The sequence below is a fragment of the Rhodamnia argentea genome, chromosome 4, assembly GCF_020921035.1.
Source record: "Rhodamnia argentea isolate NSW1041297 chromosome 4, ASM2092103v1, whole genome shotgun sequence".
NCBI classification, from domain to species: domain Eukaryota; kingdom Viridiplantae; phylum Streptophyta; class Magnoliopsida; order Myrtales; family Myrtaceae; genus Rhodamnia; species Rhodamnia argentea.
The window spans coordinates 20373591-20392727 of NC_063153.1; the positions used below are offsets into that span (position 1 = coordinate 20373591).

Here is a 19137-nt window from a genome sequence, read left to right on the forward strand (position 1 = left end):
TTGGCGGCGGTTTTGGGAGAGAAGAAGGAAGGTTTCCATATTCATCCTCAGGAAATGTATCCAGGGAATCGCGCGGACCAATAACTAGTTATATCAATTGACTCGACAAAGAACAAGTTGAAAAAATCTAAGTCGAAACTCAATGTTTCTGGCTTGAACGCAGGCGTCGTGCTCCCTGCAGCAAGTGTCGAGGTGATCCCAGGGTATCTCCCCAGACATCCGCTGTACAGAAGACCACAGTACTTGCCACATCTCAGAAATGGAGGTACTGTGTTATTGTCAATGATATTTCTTTTTCCGTTCAATACTAATTTAATCAACCAAAAAAAAAAAAAAAGGCCCAGATTAATTGATAATCCTTCTTCACGTTATGCACAAAAAAAAAAAAATGATTATTTTTAGGAGAGCAAGCATCACTAGAGACCTGAGCAGAACTCGAATTCGCGCTTTTCGCTGTATTGTTTGCTCTGCGAAATTATTCATTCATGTAAGAGCCACTGTGGGTTTTCTTCTCTTTTCTTCTTTTTTGATGGCTTCAAATCAGGGTCATGGCAAGATTCGAACTTCCGATGGAAATTGCATCGTTTGAGCCTGAGGCCTTGACACCAACATCAAAGGCGTGGACCGGGATGCCAGAAAAAGAGAGGACAGACAGGGGAATAAGAGTTATGACGACTGACGAGAGCTAACTTTGATGACTGTGGGCTAACCAGCTTTGTGGCCGGCCTGAGAGGAGAACTGAGACCGTGAGAGAGAGAGAGAGAGTCTAGGGACGTTCCTTTGTAGTCCTGCTCACACTTGTAAGCCAAGTTGGCTGCGTAACATAGAAACACCGACCACGTGTCTGTTGTCGGCACTTGCTCTACCACGAGCCTGTTGTAATTTAAGCTTGAAAAGTGAAAATAATGAAATAAAAAACTGTTTGGGGGGGGGGAGCAGACATGCTACGCCACCCTTGCTGCCATCAGAGGACAATGATGCTTATTTCCACTCTCTCTCTCTCTCTCTCTCTCTCGATCTCTCGATCTCGATCTCGAGTAAAGAAGGATCAGGCTTCCGACCCAACAAAAAAACAAGGATCACGCTTAAAGACAGACAAGCAATGGATTTATCGGTATTTTCAACCTAGAGTCGAAGCATCTCATATCCATGTACAAAATTATCCCAATGCATGTGCAACACAAATGTCGGTGAGAACCAGTCCGGCAAGTTAGCTAATACGAATCCCAGGAATACCTGCAAGTAAGAAGTCACAAACATATTAGTACGAGGAAAACAATGCTCCAAGCTTGTAGAGCCTGTGATTTTGTCTTGTACCTGGAACGAGCCAATGACGTAAATCAGCGAAAACCGCCGACCATGTATTAGGATGTCTTCCAGCATGGCAACAGGTATCTCGAGGGAGGCACCTAGTGATGCCACCAGAGGAGTGGTCCAAACAACACTGAGCGCCCTATTAATTATTTACTAGTGTTATAAATCAGATTCAAAAACATAGAAATCGTCATTCATCAAGGTTTAGCTTCTGAACTAACCACAAATAATCACAGAGAAAACTTCCGACGAAGGAGTTGGCAAGAAGAACTGCCCCCAAGGCCGCAGACTGAGGAAAGTCAAATTTGGGCTCTATGTCTAAAGCAATGAGAGGCCAAACTGAAAAAGTCCAAGCAATAACAACTAGTTAAGACACCCATTGTTGAAGAACAGAAAGTAATCGGTTTTGTTGCCACTGATTCTGTACAAGATGTTTAATATCATTAAGTGCATCAGCACACCATCATGCGAAAAAAACTTATGCTCACGAGGAAGTTAAAATTAAGGATGGTTCTTACCAAGCCACCAAAGTCCGACAAGCGAGAAGAGTCCGATATATCCAAATAACTTTTGCATGTCCACCCCTTCTCCTCCTTCTCCAGCGTACTTCTTGATAAGCACTGAAATTTTCCATATGATTATGCTTGCCGCTACGTACCTGTTGAAACTTTCAACTGAAAGAGAGATTTTACTTTGAAGAAAAAGAGAATACTTTACCAGCAAATAGTCCATCACTTGCAGCCGAGAGAATTGCAAAAAGATTTCCTAGAAGAGAGGAGGTTCTGTTGTTGAAAACAGATTGAACACAAAAGAAGACTTTATTAGTTGCTGGTCAGTAATTTCAATCAATATGCCAACTAAAGTGTGAATTAAGAGTAAATGGAAAGCGGAACCCAAGAAAGAACTAAATATGCAGATGATAATAGGCAAGAACTACACATTTATTATGTTATTAGATCAACTTGATGTGAGATCCAGAACTGTTTCACAAGAATGTTCGATCTTTAATAGGAATCAGGAAGAATGAAAACAAAACTACGAAGTCGAATGAATTTGGAAAACAAAGACTACATACACAGTTGTGCTCGATTGTGATTGATCGGTACTTGAAGTCTTTCCTAGTGCAGTCATGGCGACTCCGGCTATACTGACAAAGACCGAGATTACTTTTACTGTACTTATGGAGTCCTGTCCTAGGAATGCACCAATCAGAAGAGTGAAAAGTCCTGATGTCGATAGCAATATCGTGGAGCTGGCAACACTTGTTCGAGCGAGTGAAGCATTCATGAGATACTGCAAACAATAATAACACCCTTCAATACTATGCGATATCTAAAGAAAGTGCAATTTTCTCTCGGTATTCAAACCTCATTACTCATTAAGACTGGCAAGGTTTTTAGATGATGCGGATCATAAAAAGAACATAGTAAGACCAGATATCGCAATCAATTAATTCCAGTAGAGTATAATAGATGAGTGGCAATATTATGAGAAATATGCTGAGAAAAGATGGTTTTGTATTGGTAAATTAGTACTTCTCTTATAAGCTCCACAATGATACTTACACCCACTTGAGTAGCTGTGAGAATCACATGCCTTGTATCAGAAAACAAATGATCAGACACAAGTAAAGTCGCAGTAACGAATGTTAACCATAAAAACAAAATGGTCTCTCACCTCACACACAAACCAAATAGGCCCAAGGGTGCAGGCAACTTTGAGAATTTGCTTGCTGCTCATCTTCTCCTCTTGTTCCACAATGTCATCATTGTTTCCCTCTGCAACAAAGCCCTTTCCTTCTTCAAGTAAACGAACTTCTTCACCTGCTGAATCCACCGCACTCAACTCTTCTTGATTTGCCATTTCAATATTACTCTGCTTCACATTATTTTTGCCAGGAGAATCTGGACCTTTACAGATTGTATCGACTGTCTCCGCACTATCGCCACTTTCACTAGTGCAGGATCTTAGGGACTTCAGTAACCAGTCCTTGAAGAATGTTATGGGAAGAAAGAATGCCAAGAGAGAAGTCCCGAGATAGGTCACTGCGAATGGATGCTTGTAGTCCTCGAAAACACCCTGTTTCACAAGTTTATATGTTAACCGGTAAAAGTTACTGCAGCAGAGGAACTAATGTTCTTCCGATTCAGAAACTTTTCTCAGCAGGGAAAGAAAATTAAATTACTACCTAATAGGATCAGCAATAGGAGCAAGATAAAATAGGAGACACGGTTCACCAATTAAACAATGTAAATAACAAATATCACCGAATGAAAACTCTGAAAACACCATCAAGTTGTGTCACTTATTTAGGCTCTGATTAATAACTCATTGGTTAAATGGAAAGCACGTGTACGAGTATAACGAACCCCACATGCTGAGTTGCCTCAATTTAGATGTATATTCTCATATTTAGGGAACATGTTAATTAACTTAATTTGAAACGATAATGCATCTGTTGGAAATTGATGATCCATTTTTTACAAAGAAATCCCTAGTCCAATCTAGACTACTCAGATGGACATAAGCAGCAAGCAAAGTGGTGTTCAAGAGCATGTGTGTACAAAGATCCAAGTTGCACTTTGTCGGTGGAATTGCTCTATAGATGGAGTTTGTATTCAGTCATGTAATAGTGGTGAGAAGCACTATAACAAACCCATATTCATGTAGCTCCTCCACCAACTATTGTAATACCATTTCCATCAACTATTGAAATTATCACTATTCCATGAACCTTGCCTATATTCCTCAAAGTATCCTGCCCTTGTCCATCCTCCACCAAATACATACTGCTTTCAACATGGTATCTGATCTCCAAATTTCTACGGCATCACACAGAGGTGTATTTACTCCCATGTGGAAAGACAAGGGCACCGAAGATTATCTGATCAAATTTCCTCTTTCGCAGAACTTCTAAACCAATAGGTAAGCTCTTGGATTTACACATTGGCAAGATCAAGATGCATTTTGATCCTTGACCAAATTATTATACCAGTCCACTTTTTCATAAAGGTTGAGCATGTTTTGCTGATTTTTATATTCTCAGTGATGCTTCTGCGTAATCCCACTCGACTTACAGATTTACATCCTATGATTGGAGGATTACGCGTGATACAAAAACATCCACAAAAAGTTCAGCTACACCCAGGGAAAGAAGCTCGCCGTAACTCAAGAAAGACTGAAGCCCTATCTTCTTCTTCTTCTTCTTTTATCCGAAAGAGAGCCAAAAAAAAAAGGAAATGCAAGAATGAATTTTGCACAAAAAGATAGGGAGAGAGAGAGAGAGAGAGAGAGAGACTAACCTGAGTGACTTCTGCAGAAGTGACCCACACGATCACAAATGTCATAATGAGAATCAACCCGCCTTTATATCTCGGACTCATTTTGCCAATTTTTCTTGACAGATATAGCTTACAAGCAAAGAAGACAGAGCTTGCAAACACAAAAAAAAAAAAAAAATGGAACCTTTAAGAGCAGAGAGCGAGAGAGAGTGAAGTGCTGGTGTGTGTGGATGTGAACGGACCTCTCCGAAAGGCAAGCGGTCCTTTTCTGCTCTCATAAATAGGAAATTCCAAAGTCGTCTACTCTCTCTCCCACTCCCAAGACTCAAGCGATGGCTCTACTCTCTCTCTCCCTCCCTACTAGCCACCGAGCTCTGAAGTCTGCTCTCTCTCCCCCGACGAAACACACCGCCTCCACCTCTCGGCCGTCGCCAAATTGCCGCTCATCTCTCCTTCTCCATCTCCGTCCCTCCCGAGTTGCGACCGGGAACTCCTTGCTGTTGAAGTTCGACGCATCATGTGAACTAAGAGAATTTAAAGCTGGGAAAGTCCAACAAGACGGCCACAGTAGTTGATAAAATTGAAGTTCTGCACAAGAAACAATCTTAGTCTGTCCTGGTCTTGGATTAATTTGCGGCAACTCACGTTTCCCATCGAAGGTGTCGACTCAAGCTTCTTTTATAAACGTGGGTGGTTGTTTTTCGAACTTTCTCACATGCAGAAAAAAAGACCATCTTTGTTTTGTTCTCTTCAAGAATTTTAGAGCGTGGGGTAAGAGAATGGCGACCTTGCAGACAGAGCTCTCGAACGAGGCACTAAATAAACGTCGGATCGCGTGGACCGTAACTTCCATGCCGCTCCTTGTGGGCCTCAAGAGTTGGGCCCGGCCCGGATAGATGCCGCTCGCGCCCGCTTTCGAGAGTGACCTGATCTGATCCCTCCAAGACTTGATATTTTTTTCCGTCGTTCCCCTTTTTCTATTCATTTCGCTTTCTCCGGAAATCGAATTCGTTGCCGGGACAACATCGTCAGGGCGCAAAATCGGAGGACCTTGGTGTGGTTGCTGTGTTCTTTGTCAGCTTTCGCGTCTTATCTTGATCCTCGAGTTTCTCTTCTCCCGAGTCCTCAGCCGCTCGTTCTTGCTGACGAGTTTAATCGGGTCGGTCAAAGATTGGCCGAACATGTACGGATCTCCAATCGGTTCGGATTGAATCAGCTCCTTGTCGGATTGCACCCAGCTGGTTCGAGAATCGCCCATTGCGGTTGGTGTCGCCGCCCGTTTGCTTGTGGATTTTGATTAGAGAAGCTGGTACCCTTTTGTGTTGCTGGGAGGATTTTCAGTTGCCATTTGGTTAGTCTGAAGCTAAGAGCAAGAAAGCTCTTCGTTGCTTGTGCGTTGATTGAAGTCATCGTGTCGTTGATTCTATCTTTGCTAATTGGTAACGCCACTCTAATCATGCGGCGTTTCTTTTTATGTTATCGCTTTGATTAATTGTCAATATGGGGTTTGCTTGATTCTCTAAAAGGTTTTTTTTTTTTGGTTGGGTTTTGGGCGGGGGGGGGGAAGGGGGGTGGTGGTTTGGTTTATTTTGCTGGTGATTATTTTCTTAACTTTTTACACTTTGTGCATCAGTATGATTTTCATTATCAGCTCCTCTGATGCAGTCAAAGTATTGACTGTTTATTGCTTTTCATTTTAATTCACTGCAGAGGATGAAGAGTGTGAGGGATTGGGCTTTTTCGCAGTTGTTGATGAATTCATTGTCCTCATCAAGGCCATTGTCTGGTAGCAATAGCTATTTCAGCGAGGCACCAAATGAGGGGCTTCATGAACAAGGTATTGAACTGTCAATTTATCCACCTGGGTATGGAAATTGGCACTTAGATAATTGTTGGGACTGCCCAAAAGGAAAGAAGAAAGGTAGTCCAGCTCTCTTGTGATGTTTGGACATAGCAACACCGCGTAGGTTATGCTTGAACTCATTTTCATAGCATGTTCGATTATATTAGTTGGAACATTTGTTCCTTATTCTCTTAATAATCTGCTAAGAAGCGGATTGTTATGTCAAGCATTGGCATTGAAGAGAGTCTAAAACTGATTTTTGCATTTTGACTTTAGTGGAGTGCTTAATGTCCATCTTCTTTCTGCTCTTAGTTTGAATTGTAGATTTCAATATCGAACTTAACATGGCCTTCCCGAAGAGTTTCTGAATTTTTCGTCATGGAGTGTGCTATTGTGGGTAAAAAATGTGGATTGAGACAAAATACCAAAAGGGAGGGATTATTATGTGATATAAAGAGTTTGTGCAATTCCGGATGTAAATGCTATACAGTAAGAGGACTAATGATGTGCACTTGACATGATATACTCCTTGTACGAAGGAAGGACTGCAAGATTAGTACAGCTTTCTTTGATACTAGGTGGGGTAGTCTGAAGCATATGATTTTATTAAGTATGGTGGCATCTTTTTAATGTACATCTCAGATTCTATGCTTGCCCATGTCTTGTTTTGAGTGTAGATAACTCTCTCCCTGTTGATATTCCTGAGTCGCAGTCTTTGACAGGTTAGGAATTTGTTTGTTTTGGTAGTAGACTACTTTATTATCTCCATTTCCAGTGTCCACTGTGATATGGGAACTCATAATCAAGTACTGGAAGTCAATAAATTTTTCTCTGTCATGTGCTACCTTCTTTCTGTGTATTTTCATGTCAAGCATCTGTGAGGGTTACAGTATGATTAGATCCAGCATATTGACCATAGCATCATAAATAAATTGTTTCTTGACTAGCAGACTGCTAGCAAGCCCGTTCTTTTGAAGAAATAGCATGGTCAGACTTGAGTTTTTTGCTTCATGAAAGGGGAAAACAAGACTCGTCTCACTTTCTATGCTTCTCAGCCCGTGCAGATTCTCCGGAAGTGTCTCAAGCTTCTATTGATCAATCAGCTTCCTCTGATGGAACGGTAGAGAGTCAGCATTATCCCTCTCAACAGCAAGGTCTGGTTGAAACTTGTTCCCAATCTCACTCTAGTTCTGATAGAGGAAAGTCAAATCCTATGTCTAAGATCAAAGATCTCCAAATTAAGTTTTTGCGGATTCTCCAACGGCTTGGGCATCAACAGGACAACCTTTTGGCGGCAAAGGTCTTGTATCGGGTTCGACTGGCAACCTTGATTCAATCAGGGGAAGCAGATCCAAAAGTGCTGAAGCATATTCATGATAAGGCTAGAGCACAAGCAGCACAGGAAGAGGCTGCTGGTGTGCCGGAATTAGATTTTTCATTTAAGGTACTTGTCCTGGGAAGAACCGGAGTTGGCAAGAGTGCAACAATAAACTCAATTTTTGATCAGACGAAGGCAGTCACTGATGCATTTCAACCAGCCACGGATTCCATTAGAGAGGTTACTGGAACTGTCAGTGGGATGGAAATAACTTTTGTTGATACTCCTGGTCTTTTTCCTCCTTCTACTGCTAACATGAGAAGAAATAGGAAGATTTTGCTCTCTGTGAAGAAGTATATCCGAAAGTCACCACCAGATATTGTTCTGTTTTTTGAACGCCTCGATCTCATAAATACGAATTATAGCGACTTCCCTCTTCTGAAGCTTCTTACTGAAGTTTTTGGCAATGCAATTTGGTTCAACACAATCCTTGTTATGACACATGCTTCCTGTTCCCTCCCAGAAGGACCAAATGGTTATCCTGTCGTGTATGAATCATATGTTGGTCAATGTGCCAATTTGATTCAAAGCTACATTCATCTGGCTGTCTCAGATTCAAAGATCGAGAATCCTGTACTGTTGGTAGAGAACCATTCCCAGTGCAGAAAAAATTTCTTGGGAGAAAAAGTTCTTCCGAATGGGCAGGTTTGGAAATCTCATTTTTTGCTACTATGCGTATGTATGAAAGTTCTCAGTGATGCTAACAAATTTCTGGAATTTAGAGACAGCATTGCTCTGGGACCACCAAATGCTAAGAGGCAGCCTTCTCTGCCTCACCTTCTCTCCTCCCTTTTGCGACATCGTCCTCCACCTAGTACTGGTGGTGCTGACTACGAGATGGATGATACCATACTTTCAGACACAGAGGAAGAAGATGAATATGATCAATTACCTCCCATAAAAGTTTTATCGAGATCCCAGTTTGAGAAGTTGACCAAATCACAGAAGAAGGATTATCTTGATGAGTTGGACTATAGGGAGACTCTCTATATGAAGAAGCAGTTGAGAGAAGAGTTGCGGCGCCAGAGAGAACTCAGAGAGGATAAGCATTTGAAAAAGGAGAGTTCAGAGTGCAACGACAATTCTGACAATCAAGAAACATCTTCCGAGCCTTTTTTGTTACCAGATATGGCCGTACCTCCAAGTTTCGACTCAGACTGCCCGCTACATAGATATCGTGGCCTTGTCACTAGTGAACAGCTCCTTGTCAGACCTGTTTTAGACCCGCATGGTTGGGACCATGATGTGGGTTTCGACGGAATTAATCTGGAGACATCCATTGAAACGAAAAGCAATGTATTTGCCTTTGCCACGGGGCAGATGAGCAAAGAAAAGAATGATTTCAGTATCCACTCCGAGTGTTCTGCAGTTTACGACACCACAAGTGGACCTTCTTGTTCTTTAGGTCTAGATGTTCAATCTGCTGGGAAAGATCTTATATATAACATCCGCAGCAATACAAAGCTTAGTAATCTGAAGCATAACATTACTGAATGTGGAGTGTCTTTGACATGTTTTGGGGACAAGTGCTATACCGGTGCCAAGATTGAAGACATTATGCACATTGGCCGGAGAGTCAAACTTGTAGTGAATGCTGGTCGATTAGGGAGTGCTGAACAAGTAGCATATGGCGGCAGCCTTGAAGCTACAGTTAGAGGGAGGGACTACCCTGTGAGGACAGATAGCATAAGTCTGTCAATGATGGTCCTCTCTTTTGACAAAGAGATGGTGTTGAGTGGTGGTTTGCAGTCTGAGTTCCGTTTGAGCCGAGACACCAAAGTTTCGATCAGCGGGAATCTAAATAACCGGAAAATGGGACAGCTTTCTCTGAAAACAAGTAGCTCGGAGCATATGGAGATTGCATTGATCGCACTGGTGTCAATCGTTAGGGGCCTTTTCCGTAGAAAGATCCCTGAAAACATCAGTACAGGAACATTAGAGAGTGGATGAGAATGCATCGCTTGGCACCTATCGTTCTTCCGATGCAAAGAGCGAGGTATAATAATGCAGTTATTCAACAACCTTTGTTTTCCCTCACACAGGAGAAGGTTAAATGTTGGCGGGGGATCGGAGCAGTTTCAGGCTCTCGCGTCCCCCAGCCCTTTGGATGCCACCCATTGTAATCTCTTGGAATACTGCGGGTCAATTTTTTCGAGTTTGACATTATCTTTACCGCATGTCACTTGAACTATTGCGGTCGCCGCTTGGTAACTTCAGTCTGGATGTCGTTACCCACATTTGTACAGCAAATGGTAGTGAGATTTTCTGGCGGGAATGTAATGTACATACTAAATTTCTTGCAGAGTAATAGTATAGCAATCTTAGATGAATGACTTGTGCGTGTTTGACTTGTTCAGATCTTTGTTTGACTCAGAATCTCTCTAGTATCATTCAAAATGAAAAACAAGGGTATTCATTATAAACACTAAGCTCATAGGCAGGTGCTGGGACATTCATATCCAATGCAGGTATTGGCTGGATCAGGTGAGAAGAATTCATATGAAAAACATCCTGCATCTTTGTCGATGCACTTGGATAGTGAATCTACTTTGATGAGCATTATGCGATTGGCGACGGTTTTGATCATGATCTGTGTGATGTGGAAGGGATTGACATGGTTGATGGTTTCAGTATTTTGCCGCAGAGATGGCATGGAAACCAGCCAGGGATCGCTTGTTTTGCCGCGGTTAGCTTACCGGTGCGTGATCCTTGCAAGCCTTGCAATAATTGTAAAGCCTAAGTGATTACGTCGTTCATGTTAGGGGTAATTGATTCTCGGGTGGTCCGATTCCCATCCCAGATTTGGGAACCAGGCCAAAGGGGCTGGTCAGTTCTCAGTTTCTGGAATCGGGAACCGGCCCACGTGGTCCTGGCATCAAATCGGACTAGACCGATTGGTCCGATTTGGTTCTCAAATGGGCTAATCGAATTGGTGGCAATTTTTTTTATGTGTCGTTTTATTATTTCTATTTAAAAAAATAATAAGATCACCTTCTTTCCTAATCTTCTTTACTTCAAAGTTTACTTTTCCTTTTTAACATAAACTTCCCGTTACAGGAGCACATAGGCTTTCCAGTTTCCACCACAGTAAAATCAGACAACATGATGGTCATGCGCTCGTGGAGGTAGGTCCCCATTCGACCCTGGTCAATCAGCAAGAGGGATATATTCGAGACTTTATAAGCTCAAGAGCTTCAAAGAACGATTGGGTACCCAAGTATTAGCTCTATCTTAAGAATCGAATCAAGAATTCCAGACGTATGGAACCTACGAAAGAAGGAGAAGCAGTAGGAGTAGATGGAGGGTTTGTGAAGGATCACAGCTTTTTAGTTTTTTATAGATTTGTAAGGAAAAAAAATCAGTACGGTTCGGTGGGCGGCTTTGTTGGGGTTATTTTACATCGATTATGGAAGTGGTTGGTTGTCGATTTATAAGTGTGAGGCAAAGTATCACCTTTTAAACTAGCTTTTAGGATGAGTGAGACCTAAAACCACTCAACATTGATATTAAAACTCAGGTTAACAACAAATCTTAACCCAATAGTCATAGGGGAGAGATATGAGTTGTCGATGCATCCGACCCAAGGTCCGATATGCGAGGGAAAGATTGTTGGGGTTGTCCTACATCTGTTGTAAAAGGGGTTGATAATCGGTTTATAAGTATGAGGGAAAGCTTCAACTTTTAAACCCAACGGTCATAGAGGAGAGATATGAGTTGTTGACGCATCCGACCTAAGGTCCGATATGCAAGGAGAAAATTGTTGAGATTGTCCTACATCCGTTGTAAAAGAGGTTAATAATCGATTTATAAGTGTGAGGGAAAACTTCAACTTTCAAGCTAGCTTTTAAAATGAGAGAGACCCTACTGGTTGTTGCACTTCCGATCCATGGCCCAATGTGTGAGGATGAGATTGTTGGGGTTATCTCATATCGGTTGTTGAATGTGGTGGTCGGTTTATAAGTACAAGAGAAAACCTCACCCCGAGAGAGCCCAAGACTAAGAATGGGCGTTTGGTTTATAAGTGTGAGAGAAAGTTTCACCCTTTGAACTAGCTTTAAGGATAAGAAAGGCCCAAGACCACCCAATAGGTTTCACTCATGGAATCGGAAGCCGGACCGAAAATCAGTAGTTTCAATTTTTTTGGAACCTAGAACCACCCAAAACCAACTAGTTCGGTCCGGTCTGGGTAATTCTTTTTTGTCACCCTTATTTAATGCTCGTTAGAAAGAGGAGAGGTTGGTAAATCGATGTTCTTTTTATTTTTCCATAGCACCAGTAGAATGATTTCAAATTTCTTAACTTACTAAAAAGTTATTAAGAAGATGAAATATTTATATACATGAAATTACTGAAACATTTAGAAAATACATTAACTTTTGAAAATTACCTACCACAAAAAAAAATCCGTAATTTCACCTCATGATTTTTTAAAATTGTGGTTGTATATAAGAAAAAGAGGGGTTAAAAATCGGATGTTCTTTTCTTTTAACTTAAGTATGGCGATTTCAAATTTTATAATTTACGGACACATTTAGGAAACTACAAACAAACAATGAGAGCTCCTAAACCATCTGAAAGATTACCCGCTTTTAAGAATCAAGATCACGTATAAAATATCTGTGATTTTAGCTCGAGGAATTTTTCAAATTCTCATAAGACTAATTCACTAACATATTCTGATAAGCTAACAAAATTTATTAAGCACATACGATTAATCATTATCATCTCTCATAAATTATCATAAGATTCGAAAACTCCCTAATTAAGGAGAGGTTGTCAATTCTGTCGCTACGAAGCTGCCGCTTGATTTTCTAAAATACCTCAAATTTTAGGTATGGTCTCAAATTTGCCCCTATTTTTCTTTTTTCTTTTTTCTTTTCTTTTTTTTTTTTTTTTTGATCTCATAAGAAATGTCCAACTTTCACTTTAATCTCAAATCTACCCACACGTCAAAAAATCACAACTAGTTTACTCAAAATTATTGACATCAAAAGTTCATTAAAAACCCACATGAACACCCTTACCTTGTAAAGAACAATAGCGACCTTACGATGTTATCAGTAATATCGATATAATCCACACAATTGTACTTTATACAATTTAGAACCCAATATTCTTGATTACGTCACCAAAGAAAAAAGAAACTCTTCTATGATGAAATCGGTGATGATTTTTGGATGCGCAGGCAAGTTTGATACTTAAGTGAAAGTTGGAAATTTTCAACGTGACAGAATAATGTGCGGCGCAGAATTGCAACTACACTTAAAGATGATGGTTTTCTAGAAAATTAGCCGTCAAAGTGCCCACCAACCACTGTTTTTTTTTTTTTTTTTGGCGTTGGAAATAGACAACTTGGTTTCCGTCCGAGACAAAACCAAAAACCAAGGATGACCTCAGATCAGATTCTGTCGTTCAACTCCAGCAGCAGCATATTCTAAGAGCTGATTCTCCTCGGCATCCTGGGACCTGTGCTCTTATGCCACTTTTTAACATTTTCAAAGAACCCCCAATCTCACCCACCCACGTAAACAATCATTTGTCGAACCTGATCCCCTCGAAGCTCGCAACTTTGTGGCATTTCATTCATACATCAGATGCTAAAAAAACAAAGATTTCACCGCTTCTGAACTAAAAAAAAAAAAAATCAATCTTGGTCTTTCCAAGAATGAATTTTCAACTAAAAATTGAATCCATTGTACAATTTCCTTTTCCCTATGCATCACCTGAACCCACATACATTAATTACAACATCGCCGCCACCGCCGTGGACACGCGGCCCAGAGATATGTCGGTTGTGGCGGCGGCGGCAAAGACCCGGGATCGAATACTGGGCTGATAAAAACAAGACAACAGCAGTAGCCCCCAGTAAGCTTGGAATCACAGAGCCCCAATTCCATCACCTTTATGGCTCTCCTCCTACATGAACGACACCACAAGCACCTTGTCCTGTGTTCCGGGTCTGTCCCAAGTCCTCATTGTTTTTACCTCAAGGTGAAGAGCCCCACAAGACCTCGGCAACAATGGTGGCGGCCTCGGCATCGTTCGCCGACGCCTCCCTCACTGTCGCCAGTATCTCCTGCTTGAACGCCCTCTTCTCTCTCTGCCTCAGCCCTTCTCCAACCTCAAGTTGGACTGCGAACCTCGCCACACAGCTTGCGAACGGGTGGCTCTCCAAGAACCTCCTGCTCTTGCTCTTGCTCTTGCCTGCATTGATCATGCTCTCAGTCTCAACCTCGTTCTGCTCGAACCTTCCCAAATCAATCAAATCGCCGCCCAACTCCGATCTCTGCAACTCCACGAGCTTCTTAATTAATCCTTCTTCGATCATGGCATCGATCGCCTCCTTCCGCCCAAAGTAGCCAATCTCGAGAATGCAGTCCATGGCCACGACCTTGACCTGCAGGTCCTCATGGTTGAGGAAGTTTATGATTTTCAGTATTTGGCCGTTCGATTCGATCTCGTCGACGAGCGGGGACTTGATCGGTTGGATGAGGGAACAGAGCACCTTCAGGGAGTGCGCAGAGGCCATCGTGATCAATGCGCGGATTGTCGCCCCCATGAGCACTTGACCCACGAAAACGTCCTTGTTGAACCGAATCAGAGCTGCGATCGTGAAACCGACATGCTCTCTGATCCTTTTCGAGCAATTTTGATTCCACAGAGTTGTCTCCAGCAACCCGAAGATCTTCGACTTCAGCAGCAAGTCCTGCCAGCAACATGATCGTTAACTTCAAAGACAATTACCAATTGATCGACGAATTTTCGAACCCATTTACGCCAAGAACACAGCTAATTCGAAACTAAATAGATTAGACGAGGTTTAATGGAAATATAATTTGTCAGCGCATTGAACTATTTCGCTAACTGAAAGTGATGCGACACGAATTGATGGCCATCTACCTGCAAGTCCCTTTCGAACCCTCGCAAAACTCGGGCCTCGAGTTGGCTCAGCAGCTTCACCAGCTCCTCCTCGTCCCCGCACCCCTTCTCCCGGAGACCCGCGACCAGCTTCTCGACGGTCTCCCGGTCGATCCAGGCCTGGATTTCGGACTCGATCGACTCGGCGACGCGGGAGATGGAGTGGGCGGAGACCCGGCGGGTCAAGAACGAGCTGAGGCCGTGGCCGCCGGACTTCTGGAGGGTGGAGACGAGGGTCTTGAGGGTGGAGAGGTGGCCGGAGAGGGCGGAGAGGTTGGGGTCCCTGGAGAGGAGGCTGTCGGACTCGGTCTCGAGCTCGAGGAGGGCTTTGACGGCAGGGGAGCCGGAATCCGGCGACTCGGGCCGGGCGGCGGTGGACTTGGGGTTGGACTGGAGTTCGTGGGAGGCCTTCTTCAGGGCCTCGAGGACGCTGAGGACGCCCGGCGGCGCTGGATCATTGGGGTCTTCTTCCATGGTCGTCTCGGCGCTGGTCTCTAGAAAAACAAGACTCGGACCTTCGAATTGAATAGGAGAGAGACACAGAAGGTGTGTTTCAGACAAGGCGGGGGTGTTCTTGAAATATGAGGAAGAAATGAAGTTAATGCGCACGGCAATTTCGTAATTTAGTTTGGGAAACAATGGGGCTCAACGACCAGTCAACGCGCCCCAAATCGCCATGCACGGAAGCAGCCGCATGTTTTTCACCTCTTAATGGTATATTAAATTCCTGTCCTCTAATGAGTTGTTGTTGTTGTTGTCGTTGTCGTCTAATTTTGATCGTCAATTTGTTGGATTTTGCGATCCAGCCCCTCGGCGGTCAAATTGTAATATGTCCGGTGCGTGCTGCGGTGCAAACTACAAAGTACGAGGACATAGGCAAGGGTCGCGCACACTCTGGAATCGATAGCATGAGCAAGGCGACCTTTTCTATTGATGCAGATGAGGCGAGATGGAATAAGTTTGTAACTTCCCTCTCTTGACGGTAAAGTTCACGAGCCCTCATGGTGGCTTTTGGCATGGTTGGCGATCCTAACACGAGGTCCAATGAGAATTATTTTGGGGATAGTTAAAGGGTGAGGTGGCCTTTTCAAGCTACCGTAAGAGTAATTCGAGATTATCGATAATTCCATTATTAGAAATATTCACATTTGACGATTGGCATATTAATAATGGCACGAGAGCATTTCAAAATATGTTTAACGGTGTGTGTTTCCATTCCTCCTTGGGAAAAATCGAATGTAAATATGTAGGAGCGTAAATTAGGTGTTTTTATGAGTGCCATTTGACTGGCACGATGGACCCATTTCGTTCATATGTTTGTATATAGTTTTTTTAGGCATAATGTGACAATTGGGTTTCAAGCATTAATGCAAATGGACAAAGAGAAGATAAAAATCTTGGACACGACACTATTGTAAGACAACAAATCTGAGTCTTGCAAATGAAATTGGGGAAGAAATGGAAATACCCATTTTCCTCCTCCCTTTTCTCATTCACTACCATTTGAATTTGATTCTCCTTTTTCCCTAAACAATTCAATTTGACAAAGGAAAGATGAAAATTCACTTATTTTGACCCAAATGAAAGTCCAGGAGACTCTATGTACAGGGAAGGTTCAAACGTGAACTCCAAATAAACTACAAAGGAGAAGAAAAGACAAAACACGAATACCAATTATTGAATTTCAGGGCAAGGATAACTTTTGGCCCAAAAGGGGCTTGCTGGTCTGCCAAACAAACCTATCTTTATCGCAGGTTACGTGGTCAACCGAGTCATCCGTCTGGAAAAATAGTAAAGTAGAGGAGAAGGCAACTGACTGGATGTTGCCACTTGCCAGGAGGATTACGTAAATTCTCGCTGGTCCCAGCATATTCGAATCTAGCGAGCAGCATATGTTCCAAACAAAAACGCACCGTGTCGCCCATGAAACACGTTCCAGGAATCATCGGTTTCTTTGCTGACTTGTTTAGTATTTCGCGTTGGAATGTGGTCCGGCTCTGGCTGAACGAGACGGTTCTCCGAAAGGAAGATGCTCGACCCCGCGTGCATGATTGGATTTGCGCGGGCAGCCCCTGTCGATTGCCTATTTTTAACTTCTGACTAGCATTAAAGTCCACATGAACTTTGTGTTTTCTTGCGAAAGGAAGTCTACCTTAGCTGCGGTCCCAACTCTACCATCGGTTCGATTTTCCGTACATGAACTCTTGATCTCAATCACATTGATTAAGGACTGTAACCATCTGTTGTGCCACCCGCTTAAGGCCTGTATTTGGTGACGTGGATTTGGATCTTCTCAATTTTAGGGTTGGGAATGGCAATAAGAGGAAAATTATCAAAAATGTCGTAAACCTATTACAATTATACTAATTAAGCTATAAACCCTTTTTTTTTTTGCCAATCCAGTCATAAACCTTTTGCAATTGTGTTGATTTAGTCAATCTGGCCAATTTAGTCGGAAATCACTGATTTGTACATTGGGAGAGGGTGCCGCTGCCGTCACCGGCCCTAAGCCAGGAAAAAAACAGAAAAAAGTGAAGAAAAGAAAAAGAAAAGGCATAAAAGAATTATAAGAAACTTCAAAAAATTAATAAAATTTATCCATGTCAAGACCGGCCATGCCATGTTAGACCAATGTCCAGGTTATCGATCTCCAACCAAAATTGGCCAAACAGATTCAATTGAAAAAACGCGAAAATGTTTATGACTTAAATGGCAAAAAAGAGGTTTAAGGACCGAATCGATACAATCGCAATACGTTTATAGTATTTTTTTGTAATTTTCCCTGTCAAACGAGATCTCGTGCTGTCATATACCTGCGAGATATCATCGATGGATGTCATTGAAAGAAATTGGCAAAAGACATTCAGAAATGTTGAAATTTGTGTACGACGCTCACTTTAGTACTAATAGTTTTCACTAGCTCATTTAAGTGCCAAATTGGGTAAAAAATGATTGCTTAAGTGTCAAATCGGACAAATATTACGTGGCATTTATTATTAAATATTTTATATTATGTGGTGATTTTTTTTAAAAAAATAGTTCACCTGTACTTTTAAACTTAAAAATAAGCTAATTTTTTTTAAAGAATCAAATTTATTTTAATAATATGCTAAAAAACTAAAAAAAAATTGAAAAGAAAGTTAACGAAAAAAAACCGGTTCTCGACGATCGGCTAGGGTCGCTTTTCCTTTTCCTTTTTTTTTTTCCTTTTTGTTAATTTTTAGCTTTTTTAAAAAAATTTAATATTATTTTAATTTTTAACTTTTTTTATTGCTGAGTGAATCTTCCGACGAGCCACATAGGGCATATTTGATTCAACATTTGGCTAAGTGACTTTGATAAAATGTAAATATCTTTGGATTAAAGGCTTTTTCCAAAATGCAAGTAGTGTTTGGTAAAGTGTATTTTAAAAACACATTGGAAAGCAACTTTGACATAAATGTTGTTTAGTGAAAAATACATTTTGTAAAGTATTTTTGCTTTTTGAAAAAAAAAAAAAAAAGTGGCGGTCGAAGAGCGGCAGTGGGGGGCGTCGGTTGGTGGCGGAGGTCGGCGATGGCGGTGGTTGGCGATTGTGGTGGTCGGCGTTTGCAGCCAACGATGGCGCCGGCACGACGACAGTGGTCATTAGTGGGTTGCGAGTGGCGACAACGATTGGTGGTGGTCAGCGATTGCGCCGGAGCGGAGATGGCGTTGGCGTGGCAACGATGGTCGAAGGCGGTCGGCGAAGGCTACGGTCGGCGGCGGTGGTCGGCCACGGCGATAGTGGCTGCGATAGGCGAAGGTAGAGACGATCGGTGACGGCGGAGGCGGCAGTGGTCGGCGGGTGGCAAGGTCGATCGGCAGCGGGTGGAGTGACAAAGTTAAAAGCAAAAAAAAATAGTTGCATTTTGGAAATGCAACTTTCCAAAGTACCTCCTTTGGGCTAAAGGCCTTTAAGGGCCTTTGAAAATGTAATTGCATTTTCTTAAAGTTGAGCAACAAAAGAACCAAATGCTATTTGCATTTGGCCAAGGGACTTTAGAGCCCCAAAGTCCTTTGCAAATGCTGAACCAAACATGCCCATAGGCTTAAGTTTTTAATTAAAAAATACAATATAGAATTTTCGGCCAAGCGGATTGGAGTTGGCACTTTAAATGACAGTTTTTTCAAAAAAGTTAGCACTTAAGTGAGCCGAAAAATAAATTTGGCACTAAACTAAACTCCATACACAAATTTTGATACTTACAATGTTCTTTTTCCAAAGGCAATAATTGAGGAACGTTTTTAATTATGTCCGTGACCTAAAACTTTTATTTAGTTGCGAATTTGGGCTTCAAGGCACTCATCCACGAAAATCATTTTATGAACCGTCATGAATGACAACCCAAAGTTGCACCTCACGTCTAGCCACAAAGTGCCAT

At 42.1% G+C, this 19137-nt stretch overlaps 3 protein-coding genes across 6 annotated transcripts; 1 reads left to right on the forward strand and 2 right to left on the reverse strand.

Annotated features, from left to right (window-relative positions):
* Positions 1–1125: 1125 nt before the first annotated feature.
* Positions 1126–4697, reverse strand: LOC115740941 (uncharacterized transporter C405.03c-like). Its single transcript, XM_030674591.1, has 8 exons — positions 4617–4697; positions 2992–3393; positions 2390–2607; positions 2032–2096; positions 1833–1934; positions 1536–1653; positions 1318–1453; positions 1126–1236 (listed from the first exon to the last, which is right to left on the reverse strand). The coding sequence occupies exons 1-8, from the start codon at positions 4695–4697 to the stop codon at positions 1126–1128; spliced, it is 1233 nt and encodes a 410-aa protein (XP_030530451.1).
* Positions 4698–5575: 878 nt separating this feature from the next.
* Positions 5576–10239, forward strand: LOC115741019 (translocase of chloroplast 90, chloroplastic). Of its 4 annotated transcripts, none has more exons than XM_030674714.2 (3): positions 5576–6034; positions 6306–6432; positions 7494–10239. In XM_030674714.2, exons 2-3 carry the CDS (start codon positions 6309–6311, stop codon positions 9764–9766), a joined length of 2397 nt encoding a protein of 798 aa, XP_030530574.1. In that variant the 5' UTR covers positions 5576–6034; positions 6306–6308; the 3' UTR covers positions 9767–10239. The 4 variants fall into 4 exon arrangements, with proteins under 4 accessions (XP_030530574.1, XP_048133391.1, XP_048133390.1 ...); XM_048277434.1 differs by having other exon boundaries at positions 5576–5988; XM_048277433.1 differs by having other exon boundaries at positions 5576–5946.
* A 3555-nt stretch (positions 10240–13794) lies between these two features.
* On the reverse strand, positions 13795–15309 carry LOC115741083. Its single transcript, XM_030674799.2, has 2 exons — positions 14717–15309; positions 13795–14522 (listed from the first exon to the last, which is right to left on the reverse strand). Exons 1-2 carry the CDS (start codon positions 15206–15208, stop codon positions 13803–13805), a joined length of 1212 nt encoding a protein of 403 aa, XP_030530659.1. The 5' UTR covers positions 15209–15309; the 3' UTR covers positions 13795–13802.
* Positions 15310–19137: the final 3828 nt, after the last annotated feature.

What these genes read in the sequence shown, in the direction of transcription:
- LOC115740941 (XM_030674591.1), bottom strand. Translation starts at nt 4,697, where the DNA reads ATGAGTCCGAGATATAAAGGCGGGTTGATTCTCATTATGACATTTGTG. An exon ending in CTTCTGCAGAAGTCACTCAG is followed by an intron (nt 3,394 to 4,616) that starts GTTAGTCTCTCT and finishes CTTGTGAAACAG; the next exon opens with GGTGTTTTCGAGGACTACAA. An exon ending in TTTCTCTGTGATTATTTGTG is followed by an intron (nt 1,454 to 1,535) that starts GTTAGTTCAGAA and finishes AATAATTAATAG; the next exon opens with GGCGCTCAGTGTTGTTTGGA.
- LOC115741019 (XM_030674714.2), top strand. Translation starts at nt 6,309, where the DNA reads ATGAAGAGTGTGAGGGATTGGGCTTTTTCGCAGTTGTTGATGAATTCA. An exon ending in TGAGGGGCTTCATGAACAAG is followed by an intron (nt 6,433 to 7,493) that starts GTATTGAACTGT and finishes TATGCTTCTCAG; the next exon opens with CCCGTGCAGATTCTCCGGAA.
- LOC115741083 (XM_030674799.2), bottom strand. Translation starts at nt 15,208, where the DNA reads ATGGAAGAAGACCCCAATGATCCAGCGCCGCCGGGCGTCCTCAGCGTC. An exon ending in GGTTCGAAAGGGACTTGCAG is followed by an intron (nt 14,523 to 14,716) that starts GTAGATGGCCAT and finishes TGTTGCTGGCAG; the next exon opens with GACTTGCTGCTGAAGTCGAA.